At 42.9% G+C, this 12235-nt stretch overlaps 1 protein-coding gene across 1 annotated transcript in view; it reads right to left on the reverse strand.

The window, feature by feature from the left end:
* MMP2 (matrix metallopeptidase 2) overlaps nucleotides 1-12235 on the reverse strand; it is a 484562-nt gene that overhangs the window by 393389 nt on the left and 78938 nt on the right. Inside the window, exon 4 of the mRNA XM_073605023.1 lies at nucleotides 691-819. Within this exon, the coding sequence (XP_073461124.1) occupies nucleotides 691-819 (129 nt within the window). The remainder of the gene's footprint in view (nucleotides 1-690; nucleotides 820-12235) is intronic.

Here is a 12235-nt window from a genome sequence, read left to right on the forward strand (position 1 = left end):
GCTGCTTACTTTTTACTTTATGCCCATTTTGTTTTCTATTAACAACTCTTTTGAATAAAAAATGCTGCTAACCTTTATAAATGCGCTTCTCTAAAAACTCAAAGACTTAAAATCCTACTTCCATTTATCCGCCAGAGGGCTGGGGAGTTAATGTTTACCATAATTAGCCCTGTTTTTACTGTGCTGGCAAATCTCATTATCAGTGGTATCAGTTTGCCTGTGTGGGAACAGATTCACTGTTAAATTGTTCAGAATAGCTTGCAGTCTGCCCAGAGGCCTGCTCCAAACAAACATCCAAAAGGTAAAAAAATATGATTTAAAAAAATATTTTTAGGCATACTGTATGAATGGGAAAACATAAACATACAGTGGGGTTTTCTGAAGTTTGACTTCAAAAGAGGAAATACATTTAAATGCCAAAAGAACATTTGTTTGGCTGAAAACTTTGTGGGTGCACATAATTGTAACCATAATAATGGTTCAAAGTGTGGGGAGTAAAGTTCCATGTTTGTGGTCCTCCTGTAGAGAATGATATATTTGATTTTTTTTTTATTTGAAAAGCATACTTACATGTTTCAAATAATCGCTAGACAATGATGAATAATTTGTGTGTGGGAAACATTAAAATCCTTCTAACCTTTGAAAATTACCCAGAAGAAATATGATTATATATAAGGGAATCATTCTTACCTTGACCTTCTCCTAAGGTCCAAAGTTCATCATCATCAAAGTGGGAATCACCACCAATTCCTGATCCTGGTGCAAAAGCATGAGCCAAAAGCCCATCTTTACCATCAAATGGATATCCATCTCCATGTTCTAAAACCCATGTGCAAAAAAAATGAAGAGGAAACAATTTTAAGACAGTGTAGAAACAAAACTTGATCAAATATGATGAGTGATGAGCAGATGATCCACACAATGCTAGACAAAGCAAATCACAACAAATTAGACTAATGTGCTGCATGTGGAATGTCACAAAGTTTGACTATAGGACCAAAACAGCATTTTCTTTTTAAACACCAATATGCCATGTTAAGTGGTTGGTAGGCCTCTCCATAGTGCTTTATTGATATGATGTTCAAAACCTCTACTTGGCTCACTACTTTTCAGCAGTATATCAACAGAGGTGATGTTCAACAGGGGTGATATGGTTGGGTACATCCTCTAAATAAAAGCATAAACTGCTTTTTGCTCCCCACAGCAGTCTCACTGTATGAGGAAAATGAAAATGCAAGACCATTACAGAAAAAGCTAAAAAAAAAAAACTATTTGTTTTCGAAAGATTTGTATTATTGAGTGGCATCAGGTGGCAAAAACATTCTGAAACATCACTGAGAAAGGAATTTTTCTAATTCATGTATTTACATATGTAGTTTCATTTTAAAATTGTTTTCCCTCTACTTGTCTCTCACTATTCTAGTTTCAAGCAAATTTCTAGAGAGTGGTGAATAAAATGCACTATTTTAGTTTGAAGGTAATTTTTTGCTGAAATGTATTAGCATTTTGCAATGTAATCTGTAAGATAGGTCAGTTTCTACAATTAATTCAGCTTCTGGCAAATATTTGAAATATTTAAGTGTGCAACTGTTCTTCAGCCCTGGTTCACATTGGAGCAAAATCGGCGGCAATTGCCGGTAATGGCACCATCCGAATCAGTGCAATGCCGCATTTGCGGCACCACACCAATTCCCAAAAGTAGTTTCTGTACTACTTTTGGTGACTTTGGGGTGCAATTTCCATTGACATCTGTGCAGCAACCCGCACAGATGTCTCTGATTTTGCCCCGAAGTCAGGACTGACAAGCGGGAATGAAATTGTGCGAGTTCAGCTGAACTCGCACGATTTCATTCCCGCTTTCATTGTGAACCTGGGCTCAAGGTCATATTCTGACCACCAAAGCTTGGTGTTCAGCCAGTGACTATTCTGTAAATAATCAGTTATAAAGGCTGGTTCACACCATAACAGGCATACTGTATACTGTATAGTGTAGCACCTACACTGAAATCAATTAAAGAGACACACTGATACACATTTCTAAAGCATTTGAAATTCATTTAGTTGGATTTTGATTATGTCTTTGTTGCACAGTGGGTGAGCTTGGTTATCCTGCCATGCCAATGCTAACACTGTCATGTTGTCAAGTTGCAAACTGCAATTTTGTTTATATTAACAACAGAAAAATAATTTCTGACTCCACATATCACAGTAAAACAATTCTAAAACGTGTTTCAGGTTTTTAATATATTATTATTATACAGGATTTATATAGCGCCAACAGTTTACGCAGCACTTTACAATATAAAAGGAGACAATACAGTTACAATAGAATAAAATACACGATGATTAAGAGGGCCCTGCTCAGAAGAGCTTACAATTTAATAGGGTGGGGCAGGTGGTACAAAAGGTTGTAACTGTGGGGAATGAGCTGATAGAAGTGGTAGGAGATTAGTTGGAGATGTGATAGGCTTTCCCGAAGAGATGAGTTTTCAGGGATCGCCTGAAGGTAGCAAGAGTAGGGAATAGCCGGACCAGTGGAGGTAGCGAGTTCCAGAGGATGGGAGAGGCTCTGGAGAAATCCTGGAGACGAGCATGGGACGAGGAGACGAGAGAGCTTGAGAGTGGGAGGTCTTGAGAAGAGTGGAGAGGACGATTTGGATGATATTTGGAGACAAGATTCGTGATGTAGCTCGGGGCAGAGTTGTGAATGGATTTGTATGTTGTGGTTAGTTTTTTGAATTGAATTCGCTGGGTGATTGGGAGCCAGTGGAGGGATTGGAGGAGAGGGTTGGCAGACACTAAGCGGTTGGCAAGGTGGATAAGTCTGGTAGCAGCATTCATGATAGACTGAAGAGCGGATAGCCTATGGAGAGGCAGGCCAATGAGAAGGGAGTTGCAATAGTCAAGGTGAGAGATAACAAGGGAGTGAATGAGGAGCTTGGTGGTTTCATTTGTTAAAAAGGGGCGAATTTTAGAGATGTTACGGAGGTGAATTCTACAAACTTTTGACAACGATTGGACTTGGGGCTGAAAGTCATAGTCTAGGATTACACCTAGTACCCTGGCGTGAGGGGAGGGACTGATAGTTGCATTGTTGATTTTAAAGGAAAAGTCATGGTGGGGGGCACGTGCAGGGGGGAATATTAATAGTTTTAGAGAAATTTAGTTTAAGGAAGTGGTGCGACATCCATGCTGATATGTCAGTTAGTAAGTTAGTAATGTGAGAGGAGACTGAAGGAGTGAGGTGAGGAGTAGACAGATAGATTTGGGTGTCATCGACGTATAAGTGGTATTGGAACCCGTGGGCGGTTTTCAAGTGACCAAGGGAGAAGGTGTAGATAGAGAAGAGAAGGGGTCCAAGAACCGAGCCTTGGGGGACCCCCACAGAAAGGGGCAATGGAGAGGAGGAGACAGAGTTGTAGGTGACACTGAAGGAGCGCTGTGATAGATAGGCAGAGAACCAGGATAGAGCAGAATCTCGGAGGCCAAGGGAATGTAGTTTATTGAGAAGGAGCGGGTGGTCAACGGTATCAAAGGCCGCAGAGAGGTCAAGTAGTAGGAGTATTGGCTTTTGGTTTTAGCAGTTAGTAAATCGTTAGTGAGTTTTAGTAAGGCAGTTTCCGTGGACTGCTGCGAGCGAAAGCCAGACTGTAAGGGGTCAAGAAGGTTATTTTCACTGAGGTAGGAGCTAAGATGGCTGCACACTAAGCGTTCTAGAAGTTTAGAGGTGAATGGGAGCAATGAGATGGGTCTTTGTTGTTTAGAAGTTGTTTAGAATGGTGGGGTCCAGTGAGGGCTTTTTAAGTATGGGAGTGATCTGTGCATGTTTTAGAGGGGAGGGGAAGGTGCCACTAGAGAGTGAGAGATTGAAGATGTGAGTGAGGGAGCATAGGATAAAAGAAGAGGGTGACTGTAGTAGTTGTGAGGGAACAGGATACAAGGGACAATTGGTTTGGTGGACATCTGAGAAAAGTTTTGTAACCTCTTCAGTAGTAGCCAATTCAAAACAGGAGAGTGTTGAATGTGCTGTTAGGCAAGGTATGTTGGGTGGGGAAGACGTACGCACAGTGGAGGTATCCTCACGAATTGCATCAATCTTGTCTTTGAAGTGATTGGCAATCTCTTGGGCAGTGAGTGAGTTAGTGGGTAGAGGGGGTGGGGGATGAAGCAGAGAATTAAAGGTTGAGAAAAGCCAACGGGGACTGGATGACAAAGTATTAATAAGAGAAACAAAGTAGGCTTGTTTGGCAGCATGGAGGCAGGAATTGTATTTTAGAAGGGCAGATTTACATAGGGTAAAGTCTTGCAGGCATTTGGTTTTACACCACAGTCGTTCAAGAGCATGACAATGTCTCTTGAGATTTCTAGTGTTGTCAGTTTGCCAGGGTTGTAACGGTCGGGGCCTGATTCTGCGTGTGGTTAGAGTAGCAAGTGCATCTAGTGATGATGAGAGCGAACAGGACAGGGGAGAGATTATGTCATATACGTGGTCAGTAGCAGAATAGAGAAGAGATGGGTTAAGGTGGCAAAGGTTCCTACAAGTAATTGTTTGCTGCTTGGAGGGATGGGTATTTGGAGGCAAGGATACAGTGAAACTAATGAGATTGTGATCAGAGAGAGGAAAGGGGGTGTTTGTGAGTTTGCCAGGGTTGCAGAGATGGGAGAATACAAGGTCAAGGGTATTACCATTGGAGTGAGTGGAAATATGTGTACATTGTGTTAGGTCAAAAGATGAGGTTAAGTCGAGAAGTTTAGATGTAGTTGGGCTGTTAACATTGACAGGAATGTTGAAATCACCAAGAATGATCGTGGGTATTTCAGAGGAGAGAAAGTAGGGTAGCCAGGCAGCAAAGTCATCAAGAAAGCGCGATACCAGTCCAGGAGGACGATAAATTGCTGCAATTGCAAAGGGATTATCCTCATTTAAAGTGGCAGCTACACAAGTGTTTTTTTTTATAATTCTGCTTATTTATTACATTTGTTGATATGTAAACCAGTGGTACCCCAGTTGATGTCTTCTCAGACGAAACGCGTCGGGTGTAGGACGCTACCTTATACCATCTGTCTACTGCGCTAATTACGTTTTTATGAATTTTTGTTTTTATCTGGAACTTTTCGTTGGAAATTTTTTTATACAATAAATCTCCTGATTAATTGGATTTACACTATGTGGAGCCTCTTTTCGTCCACTTTTTCCCTATCTCATATTGCTTGAGACCCAAGAGAGTGCTGGAGGACGAACCGGGAGACTGTTTAGGACTGGAGTTCTTCTCAAGACCATCCGATTGTAGACCAGGAACAGCTATAACCCTACCGTGCTACACGGTTCAAGCTCGTACGACTCACCGCTGTATGGCTTGTGAGTCCACCGCGTCCGGTAAGGGCATTTTATGTTACTTTTGCACCAGGCTGATCAGTGGAGGAGTCCACCATTAACAACTATTACTATGAGATCTATATCCATGTTCTAAGAGGTCTCCACCTGATTAAAAGAACTGTCCTCACCTCAGGGACTTATCACTTATTCCCACCCCTACATGCCTGTGTTTTACTATAAGGGTTTGGGTTTAATTTGTGTGATGCACACTTTTTATATTGTTATATCACAAAGGACATGATAGGAGTGGTTTTCTTTATAATATTTGAATTCTCACTGTTTCATTGCTCTTGTATATGTGATCCAATACTACTTAATCTTTGATATACACTGTTGGCCAATCAGCATACTCTAACGTTGCTGACTGACATATTATAGCGCTACACTTTTTTGTTTATAAACCAGTGATAGTCACTATTAATAATAGTGATAATATTAATAAAGCGCCACAATATCTGCTAAGTAACACACTCTGCAGTTTTTGAACGCCAATAGTGTTTTAGAAAGTGAAAAAAAATATTAAATTCACACACAATTAAAACTGTTATAGAATTGCAATGTTTGATACTGTAAAACGTTTCTGCCTTTTTTTTTTTTGCAAAATGCACATTGTTTTGTGTGTGTGTAAGGGGGGGGGGGGGATTGGGGTTTGCATGCTCTGCTGCTGAGGTTGTGTGTCTTATAGTGAATACAATTAGATTGTAGTCTAAGGAAAGGGAAAATCCATCTTAAACTGAATTACTCTGAGTGCCTAGAATTACAAGCAAAGAAGCTAGTGGGATAGAAACCTCATATGTTGAAGCAACCTCATCTTTTATATTTAACCAAAGAAATTGGTATTATATTGTGTGTGTTTGTACTTAAATCCATTTTATTATACGTGGGGTCTTCAAAAAGTTTCCGCACTTTTATATATATAATAGAGTTAAAAAAGTGCAGAAACTTTTTGAAGAACCCTCGAATTTTATACAGAAAATATGCATTTAATAAACAGTTGTACAAATATAATGTAATATAAAAAAACTATCATCTTTTTATTCTAACGGGCCTCTGTTTCAGAAAATATATACCGTTCTGGGGGTTTAAGTAATTTTATTGCCAAAAATAAGGATTTTCACATGCGTGCAAAAAATGAAAAAAAAAGAGCCGAGCTGGTTAAAGCACATAGTTTGGAGGAAACTATCCAGAAGACTGAAAAAAGTTCCATGTTTCTTGTTTATGCACCCCCTCCAAGGGAAGATTTTGTTGCTGAAGAATAAACTGGGTATGAAAGTAATTTGTACTCTGGTCAAGTGTATTAAAAAGTATGTTTTGGAATTAGAATTTCTTAAGATACCTGCCAGCATACAATGTAAAAAATATCTTTCATTTTGTTTCTGCATGTCAAATGAAATATTATAATGGGGACAACAAAAAAAGAAGGCTTTTTCTTGGAATGCGACATTAACAAAACATTCTCTTTCCCATATATTTGTATTTGCACTCTTTTTTGGAGGTGTAGCCAAGTGCCCATATATCACCGTACAGATATAGATGCAGGTCCCTTTAACTCCATTTCCCATGGGTTTCTGAACATGCCTATGGCATATATTTTCCTCAGCTTCCCTCCCTCAATAGCAAATAACAAAAGAGAAGCCAAACTTCATGAGACAGAGCTCTGACAGTGATCAGTAGCCAGATGAAAGGCCCTCCATTGTCAGAACCGGAGCGCGGTTAGCCAGGGTAAAACCTAATAGCACACAGCTTTCTCAGAGGACTGTCAGGGCTAGGCTCAGCCCTTCCTTCTCAAAGCTGGCCGCTCAGCTGTCGGCTAATTGCCAGCTCCTATCTCTCCACAGTGTCTCACCTGTTGATGATATCCTGCTCGTCAGTCCTGCCTATTTAAGCCGTCCAGCCCAGATGTTTTCTGCCTTCGCCTCTGTCACATCTCTAGAGACACTCTCCTGTGTTCCTGTTAAAGACTTGCTTGGCTGACATCCCTTCTGGCTCCAGATCCTGCTTGCTGCTCATCTCTGGCTCCTGACGTTTTGGCTTGTCTGACTATCTGTTCCTGAACTCTGGCTATGTTTTTAATATGTTTACTCTGTTTACCTTTTTTATTATTATTAAACAAGTGTGATTTAAGTGTACTTCTGTCTCAGTCTGATTCATGGTTTCTGACAGTAAGCGAAGGTGCATCCAAGTGCCTCATGTCCATCAGAGTACGAGAACTGTTGCCAATTACGCCATTGAATTCCATACTCTGGCAGCAGATGTTGCTTGGAACAATTAGGCCCTCGTGGCTGCTTTTTCTCATGGTCTCTCGGATACCATCAGGGATGAGATAGCAGCCCGAGATATACGTACTGAGCTGGAGAGGTCAATCACATTTGCCATCCTCATTGACTCCAGACTCAGAGAAAGACTCCCTTTTAAGGAGCGCTTGCAGAGGCCTCCTGTACATTTGTCTCCAAACTTTGCAGTCTGACCCTTGCCTCCCTCACCTCCCCTGCCTCCTGGTACAGAGTCGGTCTGTGAATGAGAGAACCCTTAGGAGGAGGGAGAGATTGTGCCTTTATTGTGGCCAGGCAGGTCACTTTTTGAAGTCTTGTCCTACCCATCCAGGGAACGCCCGAACCTTGAGGTCCTGTCACGGACAGACCTTAGGTGGCGTTGTTTCTGCCCCAGTTATCCAGAAGGATAAGCCCCTGGTTTCAGTTACCCTTTCTTGGGCTGATTCGTCCGTTGTGATACAGGCTCTAATCAACTCTGGGGCTGCAGGCCTGTTCATTGATACTGTCTTTGTATCGAAGCACTCAATTCCGCTGCAGCGGCGTGACACTCCACTTGCCATTGAGGCTCTTGACGGAAGACCTCTACAGCTTGCCCATGTGACTCATGAGATTGTGTCCATCGCCGTAAGGGCTCTTCACCATGAGATAATCCAATTTTCTTACCTAAGTTTCCACTGGTTATTAGTTAACCTTGGTTAAAGAGGCACAACCCCTCTTTTGAGTGGCTCCATGCTGAGGTTCTCTCCTGGTCGCCACAGGTTCTGTGCACCTCTTCACTCTCCTCCCTGCCGGAGGAGTACCACAATTTTAGCGATGTCTTTGACAAAGGTCAAGCCAGTAGTTTGCCTCCACATCGGTCGTATGATTGCGCAATTGATCTTCAACCTGGTGCCAGCCATCCTCCATGCCATGGAGGATAAAGCCATGGAGGAGTATGTGCAGACGCACTTTCTCGAGGTTTCATCCGCAAATCCTCGTCTCCTGCTGGTGCTGGTTTCTTCTTTGTGAAGAAGAAGAGTGGTGAACTGATTACCATTAAGAATGTCTATCCAATTCCGTTGATTGAGTTATATGACTGTCTCAAGGGAGCAACGGTTTTCACAAAGCTTGATTTGAGAGATGTATACAGTCTCGTGAGAATTAAGGAGGGCGATGAGTGGTAAATTGCGTTTAATACCAGAACAAGCCATTATGAGTACCTCGTAATGCCATTTGGCCTTTGTAACGCCCTGGCAGTTTTCCAGGAATTTATTAATGATGTCCTTCAGTTCTGATGCAGTTATGTGTGGTGGTTTATCTCGACGATATCCTCATATTTTCCGTGTTCCTGGAGAGCCACCACACATATGTCTATCGTGTGATTCAGAAACTAAGAGAGAACAATCTCTATTGTAAATTGGAGAAGTGCGAATTCCATCATGAACATTTTAAATTTCTAGGTTATGTAATTTCCACTGCTGGTTTTTCGATGGACCCAGAGAAACTTTCGGCAGTTCTACAGTGGCCCCCGACCCATGGGTTTACGTCCTCTGCAGCGTTTCCTGGGCTTTGCCAACTATTATCGGAAGTTTTTTCGTAACTTCTCGTCTCTGGTCAAGCCCCTGACTGATATGACCAGAAAGGACGGTAACCCACAGAGTTGGTCTCCGGAGTCCACTAAGGCCTTTGAGAGTCTCAAGGCTGCCTTTGTTTCTGCTCCTGTGTTGGCACATCCTGATCCTACGTTACCTTTTATCCTTGAGGTTGATGCTTCTGAGACTGGAGTTGGTGCCCTTCTGTCTCAACGTCCTACCTCTGAGAGTGCTATGCATCCTTGTGGCTACTTTTCCAAGAAATTGTCACCTGCGAAGTGCAATTATGAGATTGGTGACAGAGAGCTGTTAGCAATCATTTTAGCCCTGAAAGAATGGAGACATCTCCTCGAAGGTACCAATGTGCCGGTTCTCATTCTTACTGACCTTAAGAATCTCACATTCTTGTCTGAGGCTAAATGCCTCTCTCCCAGAAGGGCGCAATGGGCTCTTTTCTTGTCTAGTTTCAAGTACATTGTCTCATTCTTTCCCGGTACTAAGAATGTAAGGGCTGACGCTTTGTCACAACAATTTTCCTCCACTTCCAATATGGAGTCAGTTCCAGTTCCTTTGATCCCCCCCTGATCATATTCTGGCTACGGTTCGCACCAGTCTCACTTCTCCTTTGGGTGACAAAATTCTTGCTGCTCAGGTCCATGCTCCTCCTGAGAAACCTTGTGACCACTGCTTTGTCCCAGAGAGTCTCCGTACTGCCGTGCTCCAGACTTACCATTCTACCAAGGCTGCTGGCCACCCTGGGAAGAATCAACTCTTTTTGGCCATTTCTCAACAATTCTGGTGGCCTAGTCTGGGTGCTGATATAACTGCCTTCATAGCTGCCTGTTCCATTTGTGCTCAGAATAAGATTCCACAACACCTTCCAGTGGGCCTCCTACAACCCATACCCAATGGAGAGAGGCCCTGGACCCACCTGTCTATGGATTTCATTGTGGCGTTACCCAACTCCCAGGACAACACAGTTATCCTTATGGTGGTTGACCGGTTCTCGAAAATGTCCCATTGTATTCCACTTAAGAAGTCGCCCACTTCTAAGGTACTGGCTTCCATTTTTGGGAGATCTTTCGCTTACATGGGCTACCCAAGCTGATTGTCTCGGACAGCGGTAGTCAATTTGTGTCCCGGTTCTGGCGAGCCTTTTGTGCACAGTTGGGAATTCAGCTTGCTTTCTCCTCTGCTTATCACCCGCAGTCTAATGGGGCCGCAGAACGAGCCAATCAGTCCTTGGAACAATTCCTGTGTTGCTATATTTCTGACCATCATAACAACTGGTCAGACCTCTTACCATGGGTGGAGTTTTGTCACAATATTGCCTTGAATTCTGCTTCCCAATTGTCCCTGTTTATGGCGAACTATTGTTTTCAACCTTCCATGTTGCCTGACTCATTTGTTCTGCAGAGTTTTCCTGCATTGAAGGAGCATCTCCGTGGTCTTCGTTCCACTTGGGCACAAGTCCAGGGGGCTTTGCAACATGCTAATGGTAGGTACAGACTCCATGCTGACCGCAGACGCCTGCCTGCGCCTTCCTACCAGGTTGGGGACAGGGTTTGGCTATCATCTCGCAACCTCCGACTTCGTGTTCCCTCTCTGAAGTTTGCACCTCGGTTTATTGGGCCTTTTAGAATTCTTTGCAGGTTTAACCTAGTGGCTTACGCATTAGACCTTCCTTCTAATATGCGTATTTCAAATGTATTTCCTGTCTCCTTATTAAAACCTTTGGTCTGCAACCGCTTTACCACCTCTTTACCACCGTCTTCACCCTGTAAAGGTTGAGAACCATGAGGAGTATGAAGTACAGTCCATTGTTGGATCTCATCCTCCGACGTACATGCCCCTGCCCTCCTCCGTGATTTCCATAGACGTTTTCCCCTCAAGCCTGGTGGTCCTCTGAGGAGGAGGGGGTCATTGAGGAGGGGGTACTGTCAGTGCTGGGCTCAGCCCTTCCTTATCAAAGCTGGCCGCTCAGCTGTCGACTAATTGCCAGCTCCTATCTCTCCGCAGTGACTCACCTGTTGATGATATCCTGCTTGTCAGTCCTGCCTGCTTAAGCCGTCCAGCCCAGATGATCTCTGCCTTTGCCTTGGTCACATCTCTAGAGATGCTCTTCTGTGTTGCTGTTAAAGACTTGCTTGGCTGACATTCCTTCTGGCTCCAGATCCTGCTTGCTGTTCTACCATCTCATCTCTGGCTCCCCAACGTTTTGGCTTGTCTGACTATCCGTTCCGGTTCCTAAACTCTGGCTATGTTTTACCTACGTTTACTCTGTTTACCTTTTTTTATTATTATTATTAAACAAGTGTGATTTAACTGTACTTCTGTCTCAGTCTGATTCATGGTTTCTGACAAGGACCCAGCTACAGTAGGAAGATCTCCTATATTGCTACAAAAGTACTCCAGCTTCAGTGGGGTGGCCCTTTGCCCTTTGATCCCTTCAGCTGTTTACCTGTGTTACTAGAGCTACCCTTGACTTCACTGTGAGGAATGCTGTTTATTAGGGATGAGCCGAACACCCCCCGGTTCGGTTCGCACCAGAACCTGCGAACGGACCGAAAATTCGCACGAACGTTAGAACCCCATTGACGTCTATGGGACTCGAACGTTCAAAATCAAAAGTGCTCATTTTAAATGCTAATTTGCATGGTATTGTCCTAAAAAGGGTTTGGGGACCCGGGTCCTACCCCAGGGGACTTGTATCGATGCAAAAAAAACTTTTAAAAATGGACGTTTTTTCGGGAGCAGTGATTTTAATGATGCTTAAAGTAAAAAAAAAAAAAAAAAAAAAAAAAAGTGAAATATTCCTTTAAATATCGTACCTGGGGTATGTCTATAGTATGCCTGTAAAGTGGTGCGTGTTTCCCGTGTTTAGAACAGTCCCTGCATAAAATGTCATTTTTAAAGGAAAAAATCTCATTTAAAACTGCTTGCGGGTTTAATGTAATGTCAGGTCCTGGCAATATGGATGAAAATCAGTGAGACAAACGGCATGGGTACCCCCC

Source organism: Aquarana catesbeiana, linkage group LG11 (assembly GCF_042186555.1).
Source record: "Aquarana catesbeiana isolate 2022-GZ linkage group LG11, ASM4218655v1, whole genome shotgun sequence".
NCBI lineage: Eukaryota > Metazoa > Chordata > Amphibia > Anura > Ranidae > Aquarana > Aquarana catesbeiana.